At 40.0% G+C, this 24,870-nt stretch overlaps 1 protein-coding gene across 1 annotated transcript; it reads left to right on the forward strand.

Moving 5' to 3' along the window:
• Nucleotides 1-1,973: 1,973 nt before the first annotated feature.
• On the forward strand, nt 1,974-22,062 carry tbc1d23 (TBC1 domain family, member 23; the record flags this gene model as incomplete). Its single annotated transcript, XM_083888645.1, has 19 exons — nt 1,974-2,011; nt 2,959-3,076; nt 5,082-5,187; nt 6,390-6,597; nt 6,692-6,815; nt 8,227-8,351; nt 8,446-8,492; nt 8,583-8,686; nt 10,402-10,524; nt 10,616-10,708; nt 10,803-10,973; nt 12,211-12,253; nt 12,344-12,450; nt 14,315-14,457; nt 14,723-14,767; nt 17,786-17,874; nt 19,305-19,440; nt 19,521-19,715; nt 21,431-22,062. The coding sequence occupies 19 exons, from the start codon at nt 1,974-1,976 to the stop codon at nt 21,513-21,515; spliced, it is 2,100 nt and encodes a 699-aa protein (XP_083744771.1). The 3' UTR covers nt 21,516-22,062.
• Between the last annotated feature and the right edge of the window lie 2,808 nt (nt 22,063-24,870).

The raw sequence follows: 24,870 nt of genomic DNA on the forward strand, positions 1-24,870 counted from the left end.
ATAAATAAATGCATGAATAAATATATAAATAAAAGAACAAATTAAATAAAATGCATGTATTTATTATTTTATTTATTTATTTATTCCTGTATTTAATTATTTATTATTTTATTTAATTATTTATTATTTTATTTATTTATTTAATTAATTAATTAATTATTCCTGTATGTATGTATTTATTATTATGGCAGGTTCGGTCCTCCATACAGCAGCAGCAGCTCTGTGAGAATCTCATGGCTCAAGTGTGTGATTTGGTTCTGCAGCAGCGTCTGAACACTGTAAAAGAAGGAGATTTGGCTACAAGTCGTTTAAGTCAGCAGAAAAGTTAGCGGCGAAAGACTTTTACCTGAATCACGCGTGTTCATCACCAAACAACCAGGTCATACATTCCAGCTGCAGCTGTTGGTGATAAATGAAAACAAAAGCAGTTTATCCACAAACGCGTGAAGCCACCAAAGTCAAAGACGAAATGATGATGATGACGACGAATCCTAATAAAGTTATAATTCCTGGAGTGAATCACTGATGTGTGAGTTTCCTCTGCTTCTTTCTCTCTCTCTCTGGTGTCAGTGTCCAGTCTGGTCACTAGGGGGCAGTCAAGTCAAATTAAAAAAGTGACGATACAAGCGGAAAATTCTATCACGGCATCGTTACGGCGATAATTGTGAAGATAGCTCACGGACTTTCAAAATAAAAGTGTTTGTTTTCATGGGTGATGATGTTTAATTCACTATAACGACATTTATGACGCAACCTCTCTAAATAAAGAAACGCAGAAGTCACTCATTGGGGGCCCACATGAGGCCCACGGGTCGCAGGTTTGAAACCTCTGCTTTAAAGGCAAAGATATATGTTTAACAACATAAAATCAAGGAGAGTAAAATAATAAGTGTCTGAGTTTGACTTCCTGTGTTTGAAACAAATGAATTACTTTTAACTCGTAGTAAGTAAATTGCGACTTTGTTGGGAGTTTTCTGACATATATAATATATAGGTATTATGTATATATATAATATATAAATATGTATATATTTATGTATATATATATATATTAAATATATGTATATATTTATGTGTATATATATATGTTTATATATTATATATACATATATATTAAATATTTATATATATATATTAAATATATACTTACTCGTAGTAAGTAAATTGCGACTTTGTTTTGAGTTTTCTGACATAATATATAGGTATTATGTATATATATAATATATGTATATATTTATGTATATATATATATATATTAAATATATGTATATATTTATGTATATATATATATGTTTATATATTATATATACATATATATATTAAATATTTATATATATATATATTAAATATATACTTACTCGTAGTAAGTATATTGCGACTTTGTTTTGAGTTTTCTGACATAATATATAGGTATTATGTATATATATAATATATATATATATTTATGTATATATATATATTAAATATATGTATATATTTATGTATATATATGTTTATATATTATATATACATATATATTAAATATATTATAAACCTCACTTAGAAACAGTCGAAGCAATCAAAATTCCCACCATTGCAAACAAAAAGTGTATTTTTTTAAACAAATAAAATACAATATTTTTTAATGTTTTAATTGCAATTTGTGTATTTTGATTGTGTGGTTTGAAAATTTTTGTTTGCTTCTGTAAAAGTAAAAAAAAAAAAAAAAAAAAAAAAGTCCATCTAGCTACAGCTTGAAACTTCATCTACAAATATTGCAAAGTTTCACCTAAATGTTATAATTTTATAATTTTATAATTTTATGTTATTTATGTTAAATGTGCCCCCACCCGCCCTTGAAACGCCCCTGCTGTCAACACAACAAGCCCCGCCCCTCGCGAATGACGTGACAGCGTGACGTCGTCGTCGTCGCGACACTCCGTGCGTTGTTGACGGCACCTGACGTGACGTGACGTGTCTCCGTCAACACAACAATGGCGGACGCCGCTGAGGAGGCTCTTCAGGGCAGCTGGTGAGCCGATTTATTCTCACACTGTCACCGCGAAACAGTCGTCACTCTCCCCGTCAAACATTAGCGGTGTCTCCGCGGAGAAGCGGCCGCTGTAGAGTCGCCGAACGCGGCTGTGTTTTGTTCCTCTGTTTCTCTGTTAGCAGCTAACAGCTAACCGGCTAACTAGCGGCTAACGATGGTTAGCTTGGCTGTTTCTCTTGTAACAGCCGAATAAGTGAACGCCTTTTAACAGCTAGCGTCTTAATATGAGTTGTTATGTGTTTATTAGTTTGATTTCTCTTTTTAAAACCTTTGTAAACAGAAGGTTTTAGCCGGGAAGCTAACGAGAAGTAGCCACGATAAGCGGAACTGAAACCTCAGTCCGAGATTCATCACATATATATGAATCATATATAATATGATGTTACGGACAGTTTGTAGTCACACTTTACAATTTAAATCTTATTTTTAGCTCTTTAACTTATTTTTCTTATGAAATTAAGTAATTAATCGGTAATGAATCGATGACTAAATAAGTCAAGAAAGTGTTTTGGTCAATCTGGGGCCAAGTTTCTGTGATTTTTCAGCTTCTTAAATGTGAACATTTTCTGCTTTCTTTGCTCCATAAAACGGAAGAAATAATTTCAAACTGAGCTCTTTTTCTGTTTCTATCTACAGTTAAAAACACTAAAAGTGACGATGAATCATTAACAACGTCCAGTGAACTTAGCCCTCAATTAAGAATTGATTAATTTTTACTGCTTTATTACAGAGTACAGATTACGGCGATGAATCAAAGACCATAATGTCGTCCTCTTGTGTCAGAATTACTCATCAAAACAGTCAAATTCCACCGAGATTGATGCAAACGCTTTATTTATTGATTATAAATGTCAACATTTCCACGAGTGTTAAATGTTTGAACCGCTGTAACCGCTGTAATGTTGTCGTGTCGGGCGCCGCCTCAGGGACCAGGATCTGGCCGAGGCTCTGGACTCTGGTGGTTCCGACGTGGAGAACGTGGAGGAGCGAGGCTTCACCCACGTCCAGGAGGATCCAGCTCAACACAGAGCCAAGACGTGGAAGGTGACAGAACGTGACGCACCGTCGGTCCGCACTCACATGCTGCTGATTCTGCTGCTGATTCTGCTGCTGCTGCTCCACACAGATCTAATATTTATCTGCTGTAGTTATAAAAGGTGTTGGCCGTGGTCTGCACACGTGTGACGTAGATAATAATGTTGTAGGTATAGAGTTTCAGAGGGAACAAAGTATGTGGGTGTGTGTGTGTGTCACGCTATGGCCTCTTTAAATCACTTTGAGGAACAGATGCAGGTCTTTCCGGTCTGTTTACGTCTGCTGCTCGTGAGCGATCGCACTCTCGTCCGCTCTAATAATAGACAACAGTTTATTCATAAAACACTATATATTATATATATATATATATATATATTATATGTGCTATTCAGTCGTTAAGATCTGTCAGTTTAAGTCTACGATATCTACGTCACGCGTCTTTGTCTCGCTGTTAGACAGACTTTAACAACAGGAAAGTGACGTTTGTAAACCACTCACTCTCCCACACCAAACCCCATAGAGAAAACCAGTGATTTTAGCTCACAGGGACACAGGAGCTGCTGGTCCTCTGCTGCCTCGTGTGGTCACTTTGTGTCACTGATGTATGTTGAAATTAAATATTTCAAAAGCCGAATTCACTAAATTAAATACAATTAATTAAATACATTGTAAGTTAGTGATGGAGGCAGCAGTGGATCAACAACTCCTGTGAACTCCTGTGTCTCTGTGATGTTAAAATCACTGGTTTACTCTATGGACTTTGGTGTGGGAGAGTGAGTGACTTTGGTGTGGGAGAGTGAGTGACTTTGGTCTGAGAGAGTGAGTGACTTTGGTGTGGGAGAGTGAGTGACTTTGGTGTGGGAGAGTGAGTGACTTTGGTGTGGGAGAGTGAGTGACTTTGGTGACGGAGAGTGAGTGACTTTGGTGTGGGAGAGTGAGTGACTTTGGTGTGGGAGAGTGAGTGACTTTGGTGTGGGTGAGTGAGTGACTTTGGTGTGGGAGAGTGAGTGACTTTGGTGTGGGTGAGTGAGTGACTTTGGTGTGGGAGAGTGAGTCACTTTGGTGTGGGTGAGTGAGTGACTTTGGTGTGGGAGAGTGAGTGACTTTGGTGTGAGCGAGTGAGTGACTTTGGTGTGGGAGAGTGAGTGACTTTGGTGTGGGAGAGTGAGTGACTTTGGTGTGAGCGAGTGAGTGACTTTAGTGTGGGAGAGTGAGTGACTTTGGTGTGGGAGAGTGAGTGACTTTGGTGTGGGAGAGTGAGTGACTTTGGTGTGGGAGAGTGAGTGACTTTGGTGTGGGAGAGTGAGTGACTTTGGTGTGGGAGAGTGAGTCACTTTGGTGTGGGTGAGTGAGTGACTTTGGTGTGGGAGAGTGAGTGACTTTGGTGTGGGAGAGTGAGTGACTTTGGTGTGAGCGAGTGAGTGACTTTGGTGTGGGAGAGTGAGTGACTTTGGTGTGGGAGAGTGAGTGACTTTGGTGTGAGCGAGTGAGTGACTTTGGTGTGGGAGAGTGAGTGACTTTGGTGTGGGAGAGTGAGTGACTTTGGTGACGGAGAGTGAGTGACTTTGATGTGGGAGAATGAGTGACTTGTGTGGGAGAGTGAGTGACTTTGGTGTGGGAGAGTGAGTGGTTTATAACAAAGACTTCTGCTCCTCCTTTTTGAGATTTTGACCAATCACAGAGCAGTTTAGAGAGAAAGTTTACCTCATTGGTTGTTCCACGTCTAAGTCTACGATATCTACATCACATGATCATGTCTTTATCTCAGTGTTAAACTGAGGTCTGTTAACCACTCACTCTCCCACACCAAAGTCACAGTGTCTAAAGTCGTTTTTTGCTCCTCGTGCAGAAAACAGTCAGCACTGTAACAATATGACTGTAACTCCTAAAATAGAAATCTAAAAACCTGAACTATGCCTTTAAACATAACGTCCTACATCCACGTATCACCACAGTGAAGATCCCTGTCACGTGTCTTAATGAAGTGTCGTCTCTTGTGTTGTCTCTTGGACAGATCGCTCTAAACGTCTCTGGAAAAGGAGACACTCTAGCTTCATGGGACGGCGTCTTCGATTTACCTGAACAGACGCTCGTTCATAACCGCTGTCAACAGCTGATCGGTGAGTGGATACCGTGTGCGTGTGTGTGTGTGTGTGTGTGTGTGTGTGTGTGTGTGTGTGCGCTTCTCATTCCTGTAAACCAGTGTTTCCTAACCCTGGTCCTCAGTGAACTCTGCCCTGCCATGTTTTACATCTTACCCTGCTCCAAAAACACACGATTCAAAGAAATCATCAGCTTTTTTTTTTCAATAATTTAATGTTTCAACTTTTGTTAAAAAAAAAAATATAAAAAAATTAATCTTTTAACTTTTGTCAAATAAAAGAGAATGTTACATTTCAATTTCAACCAACTTTTTTTTAAAATTAATGTTTCAACTTTCGTTAAAACACATTTTAAAAAAATTAATGTTTCATTTGTTTTTAAAAAATGGTTAAAAAAGTAATATTTCAACGTTTGTCATTTAAAAAAAAATTAATGTTTCAACTTTTGTCCATTTTTTTTATTTTTCAAAAATTGTATTGTTTCAACTATTGATAAAACAATGTTTTCAAAAAAATTAATGTTTCAACTTGTCAATTTGAAAAAAAAAGAAATTGGTTTCAACTTTTGTTAAAAAAAAATCATAATAATTAATGTTTAAATTTTTGTCAAATTAAAAAAAAGTTATATTTCAACTTTTGTCAATTTTTTCTTATAAATTCATGTTTCAACTTTTGTTAAAAATATATATTTTTTTAAAATTAATGTTTCAACTTTTGTTTAAAAAAGATGGTTAAAAAAATTCATATTTAAACTTTTGTAATTTAAAAAAATAATAATGTTTCAACTTTTGTTAAAATTAAAAAAAAATGCATGTTTCAACTTTTGTCAATTAAAAAAAAATGTGTTTCAACTTTTGTTAAACACATTTTTTTCATAAGAAATAATGTTTCAATTTTTGTCAACTTTAAAAGAAAAAAGGTTCTATTTCAATGTCAATTTTTTCTTTTAAATTCATGTTTCAACTTTTGTTAAAAAAAAAAAATTTCAAAAAATTTTATATTTCAAATTTTGTTTAAAAAAATCTAAAAATGAATGTTTCAACTTTTGTCCAATCATTTTTTTTCTTCAAAAATGTAATGTTTGATGTGAATCAGGTGTTTTTGGAGCAGGGCAGCATGTAAAACATGGCAGGGTTAGGGTTCCCTGAGGACCAGGGTTGAGAAACACTGCTGTAAACGATGGTCTGACTCCTGCTTTTATTTGAATCCCTGTGTCTCAGATCAGCTGGGGTTACCAGAGGAGGAGAGCAGCAGCGTGGTGGTGTCTGACGTGGAGTCCGTCCTCACCTTCTACTGTAAGTCTCGTAACATCAGCTTCAGTCCAGAGCTGAGCTGGCCTCACCTGCTCAAACCTCTGCTGGGGCTGCTGCTGCCCCGCAGTGACCTCTACAACTGCTTCTACGCCATCATGAACAAATACATCCCCAGGTGATGATGATGGTGATGATGATGAAGGATTTCCTGCTGCTCACACAGAGACAGACGCTCTAATATCAAACATGTGTGTGTGTGTGTGTTTCAGGGAGTGTGTTCCTAACGGCCGACCGTTCCACCTCTTCAGACTGCTGCTGCAGTATCACGAACCCGAGCTCTGCTCATTCCTGGACACCAAAAAGATCACTCCGGACTCCTACGCCATCAACTGGGTTTGTTTGTTTTCCTCAGCGTTCTTATCTCGCTGTACGTTAAAGGAAGAGTTGAGGTTTTGAAAAGTTGGCTTTGAGGAAAATCTCAAGTTTGTAAACCACTCACTCTCCCACACCAAAGCCCAGAGAGAAAACCAGTGATTTTAGCTCACAGGGACACAGGAGCTGCTGGTCCTCTGCTGCCTCGTGTGGTCACTTTGTGTCACTGAGTCAAGTCTAAATGAAATATTTTCTCCCACACCAAAGTCACTCACTCTCCCACACCAAAGTCACTCACTCTCCCACACCAAAGTCACTCACTCTGACACACCAAAGTCACTCACTCTCCCACACAGTCACTCACTCTCCCACACCAAAGTCACTCACTCTCCCACACCAAAGTCACTCACTCTCACACACCAAAGTCACTCACTCTCTCACACCAAAGTCACTCACTCTCTCACACCAGTCACTCACTCTCTCACACCAATGTCACTCTCTCACACTAAAGTCACTCACTCTCTCACACCAAAGTCACTCACTCTCCCACACCAAAGTCACTCACTCTCCCACACCAAAGTCACTCACTCACTCTCTCACACCAAAGTCATTCACTCTCCCACACCAAAGTCACTCACTCTCCCACACCAAAGTCACTCACTCTCCCACACCAAAGTCACTCACTCTCTCACACCAAAGTCACTCACTCTCTCACACCAAAGTCACTCACTCTCCCACACCAAAGTCACTCACTCTCCCACACCAAAGTCACTCACTCTCTCACACCAAAGTCATTCACTCTCCCACACCAAAGTCACTCACTCTCCCACACCAAAGTCACTCACTCTCCCACACCAAAGTCACTCACTCTCTCACTCCAAAGTCACTCACTCTCCCACACCAAAGTCACTCACTCTCCCACACCAAAGTCACTCCATCTCCCACACCAAAGTCACTCACTCTCCCACACCAAAGTCCATAGAGTAAACCAGTGATTTTAACATCACAGGAGTTCACAGGAGTTGTTGATCCACTGCTGACTCCATCACTAACTTCAAACGTCTGATTTTATACAATTCGGCTTTTAAAATATTTCATTTAGACTTAACTCAGTGACACAAAGTGAGCACAGGAGGCAGCAGAGGACCAGCAGCTCCTGTGTCCCTGTGAGCTAAAATCACTGGTTTTCTCTGTGGGCTTTGGTGTGGGAGAGTGAGTGGTTTACAAACTTCAGATTTTAGCCACCTAGACATTGGACAACATGGTAATTTCCAGGTTTGACAAACACTGATCAACGTTTTTTAACATTTTCTAACACTTTATGGACAAAACGATTCACGTAGAGAAAATAATGGTTAGTTTCAGCTCTATTAAGAATAGATTGTGTAGTTGCAGCCTTGTGTGAACCCAGTGTGTGTCGTTTCCTGTGCAGCTGGGCAGCTTGTTCTCCTGTCACTGCCTTGCCGACGTCACCCAGGCCCTGTGGGACTCGTACCTGCAGCAGGGCGACGCCTTCCTCGTCTTCTTCGTCATGCTCGTCATGCTCGTCAACGCCAAGTAAGATCACGCGTGTGTGTGTTTTTATAGAGAGCGTGTAACCAAAGCGCGATCGTCGTCGCGGTTAATGCTAACGTTTGATGCACCTCTGCAGGGAGGCCATCCTCTCTCAGGAAGGAGACGGCAAAGACGACATCATCAGTGAGTTTCTACTTCCTGTGTCTTCACAAGTGGGGATTCTCTCTGTGTGGAAGTGGACGTAAAGTTTGTTTATTGTTTTTTGTTTTGCAGAAATGCTGGAAGCGTTTCCTTCTCTGTTGGAGGCTGAAGACGTGGACGACCTGTTCTCTCTGGCTCAGTATTATCAGAGCAAGACGCCTCTGTCGCTCAGGAAGGTGAGGAATCTTTATTCTCTTTATTCTTTGCCGCTTCTTTCTTTTATTGATGTCACTGTTTACTTCTGCAGCTGTAGTTTCCACTGTTGACTCTTCTCTAACCTCCTTCTGCACAATGTGTGTTTGTCTTTTCTATAATGTGCAAATAAGTTAAAACAACACAATAAATACTGTACACCTTATTTTTAATTGTGGAAGTAACTCCTCTTATAATTCTATTTACACATTTCTGCTGAAAATAAGCTCTATAAGTAGGTGGTTATTGCATCAGCACTGAGGACGCAGCAAACCTCCACTATTTTGATCATCTCTTCATCTTTTTAACGTTTTTTTTGTTTGTTTTTAGGTTTAAAAAATGACAGAAAGTAGAAAATATTCACATTTAAGAAGCTGAAAAATGACAGAAAGTAGAAAATATTCACATTTAAGAAGCTGAAAAATGACAGAAAGTAGAAAATATTCACATTTAAGAAGCTGAAAAATGACAGAAACGTGAAAATATTCACATTTAAGAAGCTGAAAAATGACAGAAACATGAAAATATTCACATTTAAGAAGCTGAAAAATGACAGAAACGTGAAAATATTCACATTTAAGAAGCTGAAAAATGACAGAAACGTGAAAATATTCACATTTAAGAAGCTGAAAAATGACAGAAACATGAAAATATTCACATTTAAGAAGCTGAAAAATGACAGAAACATGAAAATATTCACATTTAAGAAGCTGAAAAATGACAGAAAGTAGAAAATATTCACATTTAAGAAGCCTAAAAATGACAGAAACATGAAAATATTCACATTTAAGAAGCTGAAAAATGACAGAAACATGAAAATATTCACATTTAAGAAGCTGAAAAATGACAGAAAGTAGAAAATATTCACATTTAAGAAGCTGAAAAATGACAGAAACGTGAAAATATTCACATTTAAGAAGCTGAAAAATGACAGAAACATGAAAATATTCACATTTAAGAAGCTGAAAAATGACAGAAACGTGAAAATATTCACGTTTAAGAAGCTGAAAAATGACAGAAACGTGAAAATATTCACATTTAAGAAGCTGAAAAATGACAGAAACATGAAAATATTCACATTTAAGAAGCTGAAAAATGACAGAAACATGAAAATATTCACATTTAAGAAGCTGAAAAATGACAGAAAGTAGAAAATATTCACATTTAAGAAGCTGAAAAATGACAGAAACATGAAAATATTCACATTTAAGAAGCTGAAAAATGACAGAAACATGAAAATATTCACATTTAAGAAGCTGAAAAATGACAAAAACATGAAAATATTCACATTTAAGAAGCTGAAAAATGACAGAAACATGAAAATATTCACATTTAAGAAGCTGAAAAATGACAGAAACATGAAAATATTCACATTTAAGAAGCTGAAAAATGACAGAAACGTGAAAATATTCACATTTAAGAAGCTGAAAAATGACAGAAACATGAAAATATTCACATTTAAGAAGCTTATTGAAGGAAAATCGATGCTCTGATCTTTATTTTCTCTCAGAAAATGCAAATTATTGAATAAGTATAAGTAATAATTTTCTACTTTCTGTCATTTTTCAGCTTCTTAAATGTGAATATTTTCATGTTTCTGTCATTTTTCAGCTTCTTAAATGTAAATATGTTCTGGTTTCTTTGTTCCGTATAACAAATGAATCATTTCTAACTGAATGACTTGTTTGTTTGTGTGCAGATGAATCAGAATCTGTTTGGCAGCAGTCTGGTGGCTCTGAAAGAAGAAGACACTGACCTGAGTCAGGCTCTGTGTCTCCCTGTGTCTGTCCCTGAGATCCTGCAGGCCAATCAGCTGCAGCAGGTCAGTCACATGATCACCACATAAACGCAGCACAGAGCCGATCACACGTGTGTGATGTGTTTAAATAACTAACATGTCTTTTTACGTCCAGGATGGGGTTCGTTTCTTTGTGGTGGACTGTCGACCTGCAGAGCAGTACAACGCTGGACACCTGTCCACAGCCTTCCACCTGGACTCTGACCTGGTCAGACATCCACAGTATATATATATATTAACCTCTATCTACACTGAATTTAGACGTACATGAAGTCACACATTTGTTCCTCCTCCTCCCACAGATGCTCCAGAATCCGTCTGAGTTTGCCCTCTCGGTAAAATCCCTGTTGGAGACGCAGAAACAGTCTCTGGAGTCCGGCTCCATCGCCAGTGGAGAACACCTGTGCTTCATGGGCAGTGGGAGGGAGGAGGAGGACATGTACATGAACATGGTGCTGGCCCATTTCCTGCAGGTGAGGCTGAAAGTTGCCTCTATAACAGTGAAGACAAAGAAGTGAACATGTGACGTAGATATGGTAGACTTAGACTGACATTTTATTAAGTGCTTTTTCTTTACTCCAAATAACCCACACCAAAGCCTATAGAGAAAACCAGTGATTTTAGCTCACAGGGACTCAGGGGCTGCTGGTCCTCTGCTGCCTCGTGTGGTCACTTAGATATGTCTAAATGAAATATTTCAAAAGCTGAATTGACAAAATCAGACAGGTTAAGTTAGTGATGGAGGCAGCAGTGGATCAACAACTCCTGTGAACTCCTGTGTGCTGTGATGTTAAAATCACTGGTTTACTCTATGGACTTTGGTGTGGGAGAGTGAGTGGTTTTCAAACTTCATTTTACACAAGGAAAAGTCTGTCTAACAGTGAAATAAAGACGTGAACATGTTCTTCAGATATTGTAGATTTATACTGACATAGATTTTATTATCCGAGTCTTTTGCTAATTTGCTTAAATCTGTTTTTAGTCACTCAAAATAACCCACACCAAAGTCACTCACTCTCACACACCAAAGTCACTCACTCTCTCACACCAAAGTCACTCACTCTCACACACCAAAGTCACTCACTCTCCCACACCAAAGTCACTCACTCTCCCACACCAGTCACTCACTCTCACACACCAAAGTCACTCACTCTCCCACACCAAAGTCACTCACTCTCCCACACCAAAGTCACTCAATCTCCCACACCAAAGTCACTCACTCTCCCACACCAAAGTCGCTCACTCTCCCACACCAAAGTCACTCACTCTCCCACACCAACGTCACTCACTCTCTCACACCAAAGTCACTCACTCTCCCACACCAAAGTCCAAAGAGTAAACCAGTGATTTTAACATCACAGAGACACAGGAGTTCACAGGAGTTGTTGATCCACTGCTGCCTCCATCACTAACTTACAATGACTGATTTTAGTGAATTCGGCTTTTAAAATATTTAATTTAGACTTAACTCAGTGACACAAAGTGACCACACGAGGCAGCAGAGGACCAGCAGCTCCTGTGTCCCTGTGAGCTAAAATCACTGGTTTTCTCTATGGGCTTTGGTGTGGGAGAGTGAGTGGTTTCGAAACTTCAGTTTCCTGTTGTTAAAATCCGTCAGTGAGATAAAGACGTGATCATGTGAGGTAGATATCATAGACTTAATTAAATGATGATATTTGATTTCAATAATGATTGTTTGCTTCCCCTCAGAAAAACAAAGAATACGTGAGCATCACTAAAGGAGGTTTCATGGGTAAGAACATGTGCAGGTGAACATGTGATGCGTTACATTTTGAAAGTGTGTGTGACGTGAACGCTCACTCAGACACTCGTGTGGTTTCAGCTCTGCAGCAGCACCTAGTGGACATAAACATCGAAGGCCTGGACTCGTCGTACATCCACTGGATCGTCAGCACGTCAGGGTCTCACAGCAGCCTCAGCTCTGCTGATGTAAGTGGACAAAACACACTTTTCCTCCATCCTGTGAATATTTATATGTTTCTGTCATATTTCAGCTTCTTAAAATGACAGAAACATGAAAATATTCACATTTAAGAAGCTGAAAAATGACAGAAACATGAAAATATTCACATTTAAGAAGCTGAAAAATGACAGAAACGGGAAAATATTCACATTTAAGAAGCTGAAAAATGACAGAAACAAGAAAATATTCACATTTAAGAAGCTGAAAAATGACAAAAACAAGAAAATATTCACATTTAAGAAGCTGAAAAATGACAGAAACAAGAAAATATTCACATTTAAGAAGCTGAAAAATGACAGAAACGTGAAAATATTCACATTTAAGAAGCTGAAAAATTACAGAAACGTGAAAATATTCACATTTAAGAAGCTGAAAAATGAAAGAAACGTGAAAATATTCACATTTAAGAAGCTGAAAAATGACAGAAACGTGAAAATATTCACATTTAAGAAGCTGAAAAATGACAGAAACATGAAAATATTCACATTTAAGAAGCTGAAAAATGAAAGAAACATGAAAATATTCACATTTAAGAAGCTGAAAAATGACAGAAACGTGAAAATATTCACATTTAAGAAGCTGAAAAATGACAGAAACATGAAAATATTCACATTTAAGAAGCTGAAAAATGACAGAAACATGAAAATATTCACATTTAAGAAGCTGAAAAATGACAGAAACATGAAAATATTCACATTTAAGAAGCTGAAAAATGACAGAAACGTGAAAATATTCACATTTAAGAAGCTGAAAAATGACAGAAACATGAAAATATTCACATTTAAAAAGCTGAAAAATGACAGAAACATGAAAATATTCACATTTAAGAAGCTGAAAAATGACAGAAACATGAAAATATTCACATTTAAGAAGCTGAAAAATGACAGAAACATGAAAATATTCACATTTAAGAAGCTGAAAAATGACAGAAACGTGAAAATATTCACATTTAAGAAGCTGAAAAATTACAGAAACATGAAAATATTCACATTTAAGAAGCTGAAAAATGACAGAAACGTGAAAATATTGACATTTAAGAAGCTGAAAAATGACAGAAACATGAAAATATTCACATTTAAGAAGCTGAAAAATGACAGAAACGTGAAAATATTCACATTTAAGAAGCTGAAAAATGACAGAAACAAGAAAATATTCACATTTAAGAAGCTGAAAAATGACAGAAACGTGAAAATATTCACATTTAAGAAGCTGAAAAATGACAGAAACGTGAAAATATTCACATTTAAGAAGCTGAAAAATGACAGAAACGTGAAAATATTCACATTTAAGAAGCTGAAAAATGACAGAAACGTGAAAATATTCACATTTAAGAAGCTGAAAAATGACAGAATCGTGAAAATATTCACATTTAAGAAGCTGAAAAATGACAGAATCGAGAAAATATTCACATTTAAGAAGCTGAAAAATGACAGAAACGTGAAAATATTCACATTTAAGAAGCTGAAAAATGACAGAAACGTGAAAATATTCACATTTAAGAAGCTGAAAAATGACAGAATCGTGAAAATATTCCCATTTAAGAAGCTGAAAAATGACAGAATCGTGAAAATATTCACATTTAAGAAGCTGAAAAATGACAGAAACGTGAAAATATTCACATTTAAGAAGCTGAAAAATGACAGAAACATGAAAATATTCACATTTAAGAAGCTTATTGTAGGAAAATCAATATCAATAAGTAAATCCTTTTCGTGTTTCTGTCATTTTTCAGCTTCTTAAATGTGAATATTTCCGTGTTTCTGTCATTTTTCTGTGATTTCCTCTCAATCACAGTTCCCTCGTCTTCACCGTCTTGTTTTTGATTGACAGGGAGAGTCTCTGCTCAGCCCAGGAGACGGCAAAGGCGTCAAGTCGCTGGTCAACAAGATGACTTTTGCTCTCAAGTCCAAGTCGGTGAACGTGAAGGAGAAGATGATCAGCTTCATCGAGAACACGTCCACACCTGTGGACAGGTGAGCGTCCACTCTCCATCCCATAATGAACCAGTTAAACCGCCGAGCTCGGCCATAATCCACGTTTAGAAGGTGGAGAATCCCAATGATGGGATTCCGTTTCAGATTTTCATCCCTAAATTGTACAAAATGTCTGTTTCTGACAGTGTTTAAATGTGTTTTCTGTGAACACACTCGTGTCGTGTACCTGACCTTTGACCTTTGACCTGATGTGTTTGAACTCCACTTCCTCGTCAAACCTTGTGCCTTATTTATTCCACACTAGAATATCTTTCAATCTGCCTTGGCCAGAGAAGGTGGTTCCAGATCGGTAAGAGCTGCCTGACGTCCAGCTGTTTGTCACCAGCATGAACACTGGCTGTAGAACCTGCACTGCCCCCTGTAGGCCTGTAGGACATGTAGCAGCTCACTGACTCCAGCTTCAGACCTGGTGTTTAACGTCACACAATGCGACTCTGAAGGCAGCGATGACATTATTCTAAAGCCATTACATCATTAAATTCATCACAAGTACTCTTCTGTTGGCTTGTTTATGGTCCACCTCTGGGGGGCGCTATCATGACAAGCTGTTTTTCAACAGAGCGTTGTGTATTGTGTGCCTTCCACACGTCAGCTTTAAATCCAGATTAGACTGCTGGGATTTTACACCTGGTTTAACCAGTTTATTGGTAAAGGTTACGTTGGACGTCTGTAGTTTCAACGTTCAGTCGAGTTAAACCTTTTCATAATTGTTTAAGATCAATGCGTCGGAAAACATCGGTCAACTGTTTTGATAATCGATTAATCGGTTTGGAGCTTTTTTTCATGATCAAAACAAAATTTTTAATCGTTTTAGTTTCTTAATGGTGAATATTTTCTTTGTTTTTTTTGCTCCACATAACAAAGAAAGTGTAGTAGATGGAGCATAGACGTAGAACAAGAAGGGGCGTGAGCGTAGACATAGACGGAGCGTAAACAGCGTAGACGTAGAAGGAGTGTAGACGGAACATAGATGTAGAAGGAGCGTAGACGTAGAAGGAGTGTAGACGGAACATAGATGTAGAAGGAGCGTAGACGTAGAAGGAGCGTAGACGTAGACGGAGCGTAGACGTAGACGGAGCGTAGACGGAACGTAGACGTAGAAGGAGCGTAGACGGAACGTAGACGTAGAAGGAGCGTAGACGTAGAAGGAGTGTAGACGTAGAAGGAGCGTAGACATAGACGGAGCGTAAACAGCGTAGACGTAGAAGGAGTGTAGACGGAACGTAGATGTAGAAGGAGCGTAGCCGTAGACGGAGCGTAGACGTAGACGGAGCGTAGACGTAGAAGGAGCGTAGACGTAGAAGGAGCGTAGACGGAACGTAGACGTAGAAGGAGCGTAGACGTAGAAGGAGTGTAGACGTAGAAGGAGTGTAGACGTAGACGTAGACGGAGCGTAGACGTAGACGTAGACGGAGCGTAGACGTAGACGGAGCGTAGACGGAACGTAGACGTAGAAGGAGCGTAGACGTAGACGGAGCGTAGACGTAGAAGGAGCGTAGACGGAACGTAGACGTAGAAGGAGCGTAGACGTAGAAGGAGTGTAGACGTAGAAGGAGTGTAGACGTAGACGGAGCGTAGACGTAGACGTAGACGGAGCGTAGACGTAGACGGAGCGTAGACGTTGAAGGAGTGTAGACGGAGCGTAGACGTAGAAGGAGCGTAGACGTAGACGTAGCGTAGACGTAGAAGGAGTGTAGACGGAACGTAGATGTAGAAGGAGCGTAGACGCAAAAGGAGCGTAGACGTAGAAGGAGTGTAGACGGAACGTAGATGTAGAAGGAGCGTAGACGCAGAAGGAGTGTAGACGTAGACGGAACGTAGACGTAGAAGGAGCGTAGACGGAGCGTAGACGTAGAAGGAGCGTAGACGGAACGTAGATGTAGAAGGAGCGTAGACGTAGACGTAGAAGGAGCGTAGACGTAGACGGAGCGTAGATGTAGAAGGAGCGTAGACGTAGACGTAGAAGGAGCGTAGACGTAGACGGAGCGTAGACGTAGAAGGAGCGTAGACGTAGACGGAGCGTAGACGTAGAAGGAGCGTAGATGTAGACGTAGATGTAGACGTAGACGTAGACGGAGCGTAGACGGAGCGTAGACGTAGAAGGAGTGTAGACGGAGCGTAGACGTAGAAGGAGCGTAGACGTAGAAGGAGCGTAGACGTAGAAGGAGTGTAGACGTAGACGTAGAAGGAGCGTAGACGGGACGTAGACGGAGCGTAGACGTAGAAGGAGTGTAGACGGAGCGTAGACGTAGAAGGAGCATAGACGGAGCATAGACGTAGAAGGAGCGTAGACGTAGAAGGAGCGTAGACGTAGACGTAGAAGGAGCGTGGACGGAGCGTAGACGGAGCGTAGACGTAGACGGAGCATAGACGTAGAAGGAGTGTAGACGGGACGTTCCTAGACGGAGCGTAGACGTAGACTGAACGTAGACGTAGAAGGAGTGTAGATGTAGAGGGAGCGTAGACGTAGACGGAGCGTAGACGGGACGTAGATGGAGTGTAGACGGAGCGTAGACGTAGAAGGAGTGTAGACAGAACGTAGACGGAGACGGAGCGTAAATGGAACGTAGACGTAGAAGGAGTGTAGATTGAGCGTAATGTAGAAGGAGCGTAGACGTAGACCGAGCGTAGATGTAGACGTAGAAGGAGCGTAGACGTAGGGTAGACATAGAAGATGCGTAGAAGTAGACCAAGCGTAACGTAGAAGGAGCGTAGACCGAGTGTAAAAGGAGAAGGAGGTTAGACGTAGACCAAAAGTAGAATGGGCGCAGACGTAGACAGAGCAATGGACGGAGCGTAGACGTAGAAGGGGCGTAGACGTTAGCGTAGCGTGGACGCAGCCGCCGAGTCATGACGGATGTCAGCACCAGGTCTGAACGTGGTCGCTAACGCATGCTAACTCTGCCATTGTTCATACAGCGTGTGCAGAACGTGCTCCAGGTGTTTTCTTCTCCATGCTGCCACTAACAAACACTGGGCTCTGCTGTCACTCTGCTGCTGCTGCCTCAGTTTCAGGGAAACATGGACTCATCTTCACGTCCACCTCCAGTCACTGAGGAGCTTCAGCTTCACCTAACAGTCTGTCTGTGCATCACATCAGATGATAGAAGGCGCTATGTGCAGAACTGTTCAAACTGAAGCAGTCATAGCCCTGAATATCATTCACTAACTAACCCTCAGCTCTTTTTAACAGCATCACAAACCTGGAGATCTTCATGTCATTGGTGTTTGTCTTCATCACAGATGATGCTGATGTTTGTTTGTTTGTTTGTTTGCTTCCTGACCGTTGTTTCGTCTGAATGTGCAGACACGTGAGCAGCAGCGACCGCGTGGGAAAACCTTATCGAGGAGTCAAACCCGTCTTCAGCATCGGTGACGAAGAGGAGTACGACACAGGTAAACCTGGACTTTAATGATCAGCACAAACACCGTCACAAATCACACATTTAAGGCCTAAGGACCTTTGTCTCAAAGCCTAACTCTGGTCAGGTCACGCTCTACTAGATAAGAGTTAGAAGATATTTAAAGCTTTGCTTATCGTCCACGTTTTTTCTGGCTGCTGTCCTCACCTCAATCATTATAACGAAGCTTCAATGACAAACCTGGAAAGTTCTACAGTGTAGGCAAAACAAAGTCTTGGCAAAAAAAATTAAAACACCGGCTCTCCTTCAGGATATCTAGCATTCTATCTTATAACAGCTAATGATGGATATTAATTCAATGTAAAACTCTGTAGTCCATAATATACTCTAATATAGTGTACCCCGCCTATCACCCCAATGTCTGCTGAGATAGGCACAGCACCCCCCCGCGACCCTCTGGTGGAGGATAAAGCGGTAGATGATGGATGGATGGATGTACTCTAATAAAGTCCATAATACACTACTTTTTCTTAAAAAAACATTTCTTAATAATTTAATGTCTTTCTTAAAATGTGTTCTATTCATTGAAAAAGTGCTTTTCCTTAAAAAGTAAGGACATTTCTCAAAAGAAATATTTTTTTTTCTCAAAAATTTAAAAAGAAATTCTCAAAAATTTTAAATTGTTTTCTCAAAATTTAAAAAAAAAATCTCAACATTTTAAAAAAAATTCTCAAAATTGTAAAAAAAATTCTCAATTTTACATTTTTTTCTTAAAATTTAATTTTTTTCTCAAAAAAATTACATTTTTTCGCAAGATTAGAATTTATTTCTTAAAATTTGTGATTCATTGAAAAAGGTGTTTCTTCCAAAAGTAAGGATGTATTTCAAAGTTTTATTTTTTTCTCAAAATGTATTTATTTTTCTGAAGGAAAAAAAAATTCTCGAAATTTTAATTTATTTCTTAAAATTTGTTAATTGAAAAAAGTGTGCTTCTTTCAAAATTGAATTTTGTTTCTTAAAAAAATTTTTCCGCACGATTAGAATTTATTTCTTAAAATTTGTGATTCATTGAAAAAGGTGTTTCTTTCAAAAGTAAGGATGTTTTTCAAAGTTTTATTTTTTTCACAAAATGTATTTATTTTTCTGAAAAATAAAATTCTCGAAATTTTAATTTATTTCTTAAAATTTGTTATTGATTGAAAAAAGTGTGCTTCCTTCAAAAGTAAGGACTTTTCTCAAAATTGTATTTTGTTTCTCAAATTTTTAATTTTATTCTTAAAATATGTTTTTACTTCAAAAGTAAGGACATTTCTCAAAATTATAATTTTTTTCTAAAAAAAAATGTTTTTCTCAAAACTAAAATTTTCCTCAAATTTTAATTTATTCCTCAAAGTGTTTTAACTGTAAACGCCTGAGTGACGGTCTGTGGTTCGTTAAAAAACGTCTTCTCTGGTGTTTCCACAGACGAGATCGACAGCTCGTCCATGTCGGACGACGACAGGAAGGAAATCGTCAACATTCAGACGTGGATAAACAAACCTGACGTGAAACATCACATTCCGTGTAACGAGGTCAAAGAGACGGGTCACATGTTCCCCAGGTGAGTTCATCACCGTCACACACACACACACACTTATCAATAATACAATAAATAATGATCATTTCCCTGTCGTTCTGCAGCCACTTGTTGATCACAGCCACTCACATGTACTGTCTGAGGGAAATCGCCTCCAGGAAAGGCTTCGCTTACATCCAGTCCAGACAAGCTCTGAACTCTGTGGTGAAGATCACGTCCAAGAAGAAACATCCGGAGCTCATCACCTTCAAGTTTGGCACCAACAACTCTGCCGGAGTGGAGATATCAGCTGTGGAGAGGTCAGTGTTTACCAGAGACGAGACCGCAGGACGTCTGTGAACGATGTCTGTGAACGTACCATAAAAGACGCTAAACGCGAAAACTAGCTTTTTCAAAGCAAACCTCACCTAAGTCTGAATTAATTATCGTTATCAAATACCAATTAATTTCTAACCATTTATGAACTAGTGCTGGGCATGTTAGCGGCGGTTAGCGGCGTCAACGTTAACGCACCTTAGCGCTTGCCGCGTTTCCATGACGACTGACCGGAAAAAGACACGTCACGTTTATGTGCCGTGGCACAAACGTTTACCAGCTAGCTCCGTTAGCTCTTTTAGAGCTGTTAGCTGCATTAGCTCCTTTAGCGCCGTTAGCTGCATTAGTTAGCTCCTTTAGCGCTGTTGGCTCCTTTAGTGCTGTTAGTTCCTTCAGCGCTGTTAGCTGCGTTGGCGTTGTTAGTCGACAGTGGAACTGGAGTTTAGCAGCTAGCTCCTTTAGCGCCGTTACCTGCGTTAGCTGACAGTGGAGCTGGAGTTTAGCACCTAGCTCCGTTAGCTCCATTAGCCTCTTTAGCCTACAGTGGAACTGGAGTTTAGCAGCTAGCTCCGTTAACGTCTTTAGCCTACAGTGAAACTGGAGTTTAGCAGCTAGCTCGTTTAGCGCCGTTACCTGCGTTCGCTGACAGTGGAGCTGGAGTTTAGCAGCTAGCTCCGTTAGCTCCATTAGCGTCTTTAGCCTACAGTGGAACTGGAGTTTAGCAGCTAGCTCCTTTAGCGCCGTTACCTGCGTTAGCTGACAGTGGAGCTGGAGTTTAGCAGCTAGCTCCATTAGCGTCTTTAGCCTACAGTGGAACTGGAGTTTAGCAGCTAGCTCCTTTAGCGCCGTTAGCTGCGTAAGCTCCTTTAGATGCGTTAGCTGACAGTGGAGCTGGAGTTTAGCAGCTAGCTCTGTTAGCTCCATTAGCTTCTTTAGCCTACAGTGGAACTGGAGTTTAGCAGCTAGCTCCTTTAGCTGTGTAAGCTCCTTTAGCGTCGTTAGCGTTAGCCTACAGCGGAACTGGAGTTTAGCAGCTAGCTCTGTTAGCTGCGTTAACTCCTTTAGCGCCATTAGCTGCGTTTGCTCCTTTAGTGCCGTTAGCTCCTTAAGCGTTGTTAGCGTTATCCTACAGTGGAACTGGAGCGGTCCATTTATTAAAGGAAAAGAGCAGCGCTAATAAATAACCAGCGTTAAAGGTTAGCGTTACTTTAGAGACTCATTTTAACGACCGGGAGTCACGTAAACATGACGTCACTCACGCACACGCGTGTCTTTTTCCCGTCAGTCGTCATGGAAACGCAGCATGCGTTAACATGCGTTAATGTTGACGCCGCTAACCACCGCTAATTTTAACCCTTTAAATGCCATTTTAACAGTATCCAATCCTATCCAACTTTATTTATAAAGCACTTTAAAAAACGACAACCGCTGAAACAAAGTGCTGTGTTGTTGGAGCACTGAGGCCACGCCTTTTGAGGTCGAGAAAATTCTTGAACAACTTTCAATCATTAACTTGTCGAGAACATATGCGCTAAGTTTGGAGGGGCTAGCTCAAACGTGCTAGCGTAGACCTAGACCGACTTTAACCCTTTAAATGGCATTTTTAACAGTAGTAGTGTTCTTTTATTTTGTAGCACGGAACACAAACATTGTCATTTCCTCTGACCCCTCGTCTACTTCCTCTTCCTCTTCCTCTCAGATATTTGATACCAAACGCAGGCGACGCCACCAAAGTCATTAAGCAGCAGATCATGAAAGTCCTGGACGCTCTGGAGAGCTCGTAAAAAAAACAAAAACAAAACCACAAACGCAACAGAGACGACGACTGCTCGCCACGACGTGAACTGTAAAGAAGAGTGAGAGCTTCTGAGGGGGAGGGGGGCGGAGCTTCCTCGTGGACACGCCCACCGCGGGCGTTGACTGTGCGGCAGACGCGGCGTCACTGACTGACGCCGACTGCAGGTCTGTGGGACAGACTGTGTGTGTGTGTGTGTGTGTGTGTGTGTGTGTTGAAATACTTAGGTGCTCTGCAGTCGTCTAAACTTTATCTGACACTCGTTTAAAAACATGTTTGAATTTACTCTCTCGTTTCCTCTGGGCCTTAACGTAGCTTTTGTGACCGAGCGCCGGAAGAACCTGTTCAGTCATTTCACCGCCGCTAACGCTAACGCTAACCCATTCACTGTTGAGTTCAGAGTTTGTTCCGTAGGCCTCACTGATAGAGCAGGAAAGTGAAGTTTGTAAACCGCTCACTCTCCCACACCAAATCCCATAGAGAAAACCAGTGATTTTAGCTCACAGGGACACAGGAGCTGCTGGTCCTCTGCTGCCTCGTGTGGTCACTTTGTGTCACTGAGTTAAGTCTAAATTAAATATTTTAAAAGCTGAATTCACTAAAATCAGTCATTGTAAGTTAGTGATGGAGAATTTGGTGTGGGAGAGTGAGTGACTTTGGTGTGAGAGAGTGAGTGACTTTGGTGTGGGAGAGTGAGTGACTTTGGTGTGAGAGAGTGAGTGACTTTGGTGTGGGAGAGTGAGTGACTTTGGTGTGAGAGAGTGAGTGACTTTGGTGTGGGAGAGTGAGTGAGTGACTGGTGTGGGAGAGTGAGTGAGTGACTGGTGTGGGAGAGTGAGTGACTTTGGTGTGGGAGAGTGAGTGACTTTGGTGTGAGAGAGTGAGTGACTTTGGTGTGAGAGAGTGAGTGACTTTGGTGTGAGAGCGTGAGTGACTTTGGTGTGGGAGAGTGAGTGACTTTGGTGTGAGAGCGTGAGTGACTTTGGTGTGGGAGAGTGAGTGACTTTGGTGTGAGAGAGTGAGTGACTTTGGTGTGAGAGCGTGAGTGACTTTGGTGTGGGAGAGTGAGTGACTTTGGTGTAGGAGAGTGAGTGACTTTGGTGTGAGTGTTTTTGAGTGAAGAAAAACGGATTCAAGCAAATTAACAAAAGGCTTGGTGAATAAAATCTAAGTCAGTTTAAGTCTTACCACACGAGGCAGCAGAGGACCAGCAGCTCCTGTGTCTCCTGTGAGCTAAAATCACTGGTTTTCTCTATGGGCTTTGGTGTGGGAGAGTGAGTGGTTTACAAAGTTCCGTTTCCTGTTGGGAAAAGTCTGTCTAACAGCAGCAGGGGGCGCTCTCGACTCTGACTGTGTGAGAACCCCATACACTTAAAAAAAAAAAACACAAACTGTCCCTTTAAGGATAGTTTTTGTGCTGGACAGGAAGTGAACATGAGTCAAGTTTTTTTTTTTTTATTAACGCTTATGTTAAAGGACCAGTGTGTGGGATCCAGTGTGTGGGATTTAGCGGCATCTAGTGGCCGAGTTGGATATAGCAACGAACCGAAAGTGTGTATGAGCAAGTACATATGAACAGCCCCCCCTAGAGGCCGTGTTTAGACATAAAGGGCTCATTCTGACAGGTGTTTGTTCACTTGGTAATAAGTAAATAAGTAAATAAATGAAAATATCATTTAAAAACATGTATTTTACACACGGAGATGATGTGATGATGTTTATTTAACATGAAACCATTTCCTGAGGAGTTTGAATATGGTGTGAGCGCCCCCCTGTGGAGGACATGAGCGTTACAGCAGGTTTGTCAGAGAGCCCGAGCTCCTCTGCGTTTTCCCACATCATCAACGTCACCACGACTGAGTCTGTTTCTGCCTTGGTTGACCTTCGACCTCTGACCTTTGGCCTCTGACCTCTGACCTGTGACGTCAGCACCTGAAGTTCACTGCTGCTTTAAAGGGACAATTCAGTGGTTTTTGAGAGCGTGTGTGTCGCACTGCACCGAGAACTCTTGGAGACTCTCGGTTCTCGGCAGCAGGGGGCGCTCACAGCACGAGTCCCTGACATAAAAAAAGCCTGGACTGTCCCTTTAAGCGTTTTTTCCCCACTTTTCTTTGCTGTATTTTTTCTTGCTATCTTGTTGAAAACAAACGCTAAAGAGTTGAAGGTGAATGTTAATGATTGGCTCCAGCTCTTCAGATCATTCCTGTGTAAACTTTGTACTTTGGTGAACTCCTCCTCCTCCTCCTCCTCCTCCTCCTGCTCCTCCTCCTCCTCCTCCTCCTACTCCTCCTCCTCCTCAGTATTTATTGGACAGACAGGATCGTCTTCACGTCACGATACACTGAGTGACGACGACGACGACGTCGACCACTACTTTGAAACGTCTCTCATGTTATTTGCACCTTAAAACTGTAACTGCTATTATTTTCTATAATATAACGTTTCTGTTTTTAATAAATGGAGATTATTGGACTGCACCAGTGGACTCAACCATTTATTCATTCATTCATTCATTCACAGGTGTTTGAATTCAGTGCTGTTTTAGAGGTTTTTGTTGTTTTCTCTGGGATGTAAAGTATGGAGGACTAAACCTGTCATAAGTATAAATAAATACAGAAATGCATAAATAAATAAATAATTGTATAAATAAAATAATAAATACATTTACTTCTACATTTGTTAACTTACATTTATTTATTCATTTATTCCTGTATTTATTTATTTATTTATGTATGTACGTATACTTATGTCAGGTTTAGTCCTCCATAGTAAAGAAATCTCTGTTGTGTTTGTTGTGAAATATCGTCACTCGTTAATTTTATTGCTTCGTCTTCCATGAATCATTTACACAGAAAGCAGCAATGCTGCCCCCTACTGGTAAAAACAATATATCCATATATATATTGTTATATTGTATATTGTTGTGGAATTAAAACTAAACTGCAGCCATATATATAAATATATATATATATATAAATATAAATATATATATATATATAAATAAATATAAATATATATAAATATATATATATAAGATTTTTTTAACCAATCACAAAAGACTCCACTCACTCTGAAAGCTGATTGGTAGAGAAACACACACACCCTCTTATGACGTCACTGCGTCCTTAAACTTCACATTAAAGCGCCTAAACTTTATATAAGCTCACGTTTTGTCGCTAAGTGGCGTTGAATAAGATAATAAGAAACGGAACCTTCGTTTAATCGAAAACACGCTTTATTTGTTATTTGTTGTTTTATGTTGTTATGTTTTGGGGTTTTTATGCCGTAAACGTGTTGCGCAGGCTCTTATTTTGAAACGCAAACAGGCAGCCGGAAGTGTCGTA

Source organism: Microchirus variegatus (genome assembly GCF_963457635.1).
Source record: "Microchirus variegatus genome assembly, chromosome: 4".
Taxonomy (NCBI): Eukaryota; Metazoa; Chordata; class Actinopteri; order Pleuronectiformes; family Soleidae; genus Microchirus; species Microchirus variegatus.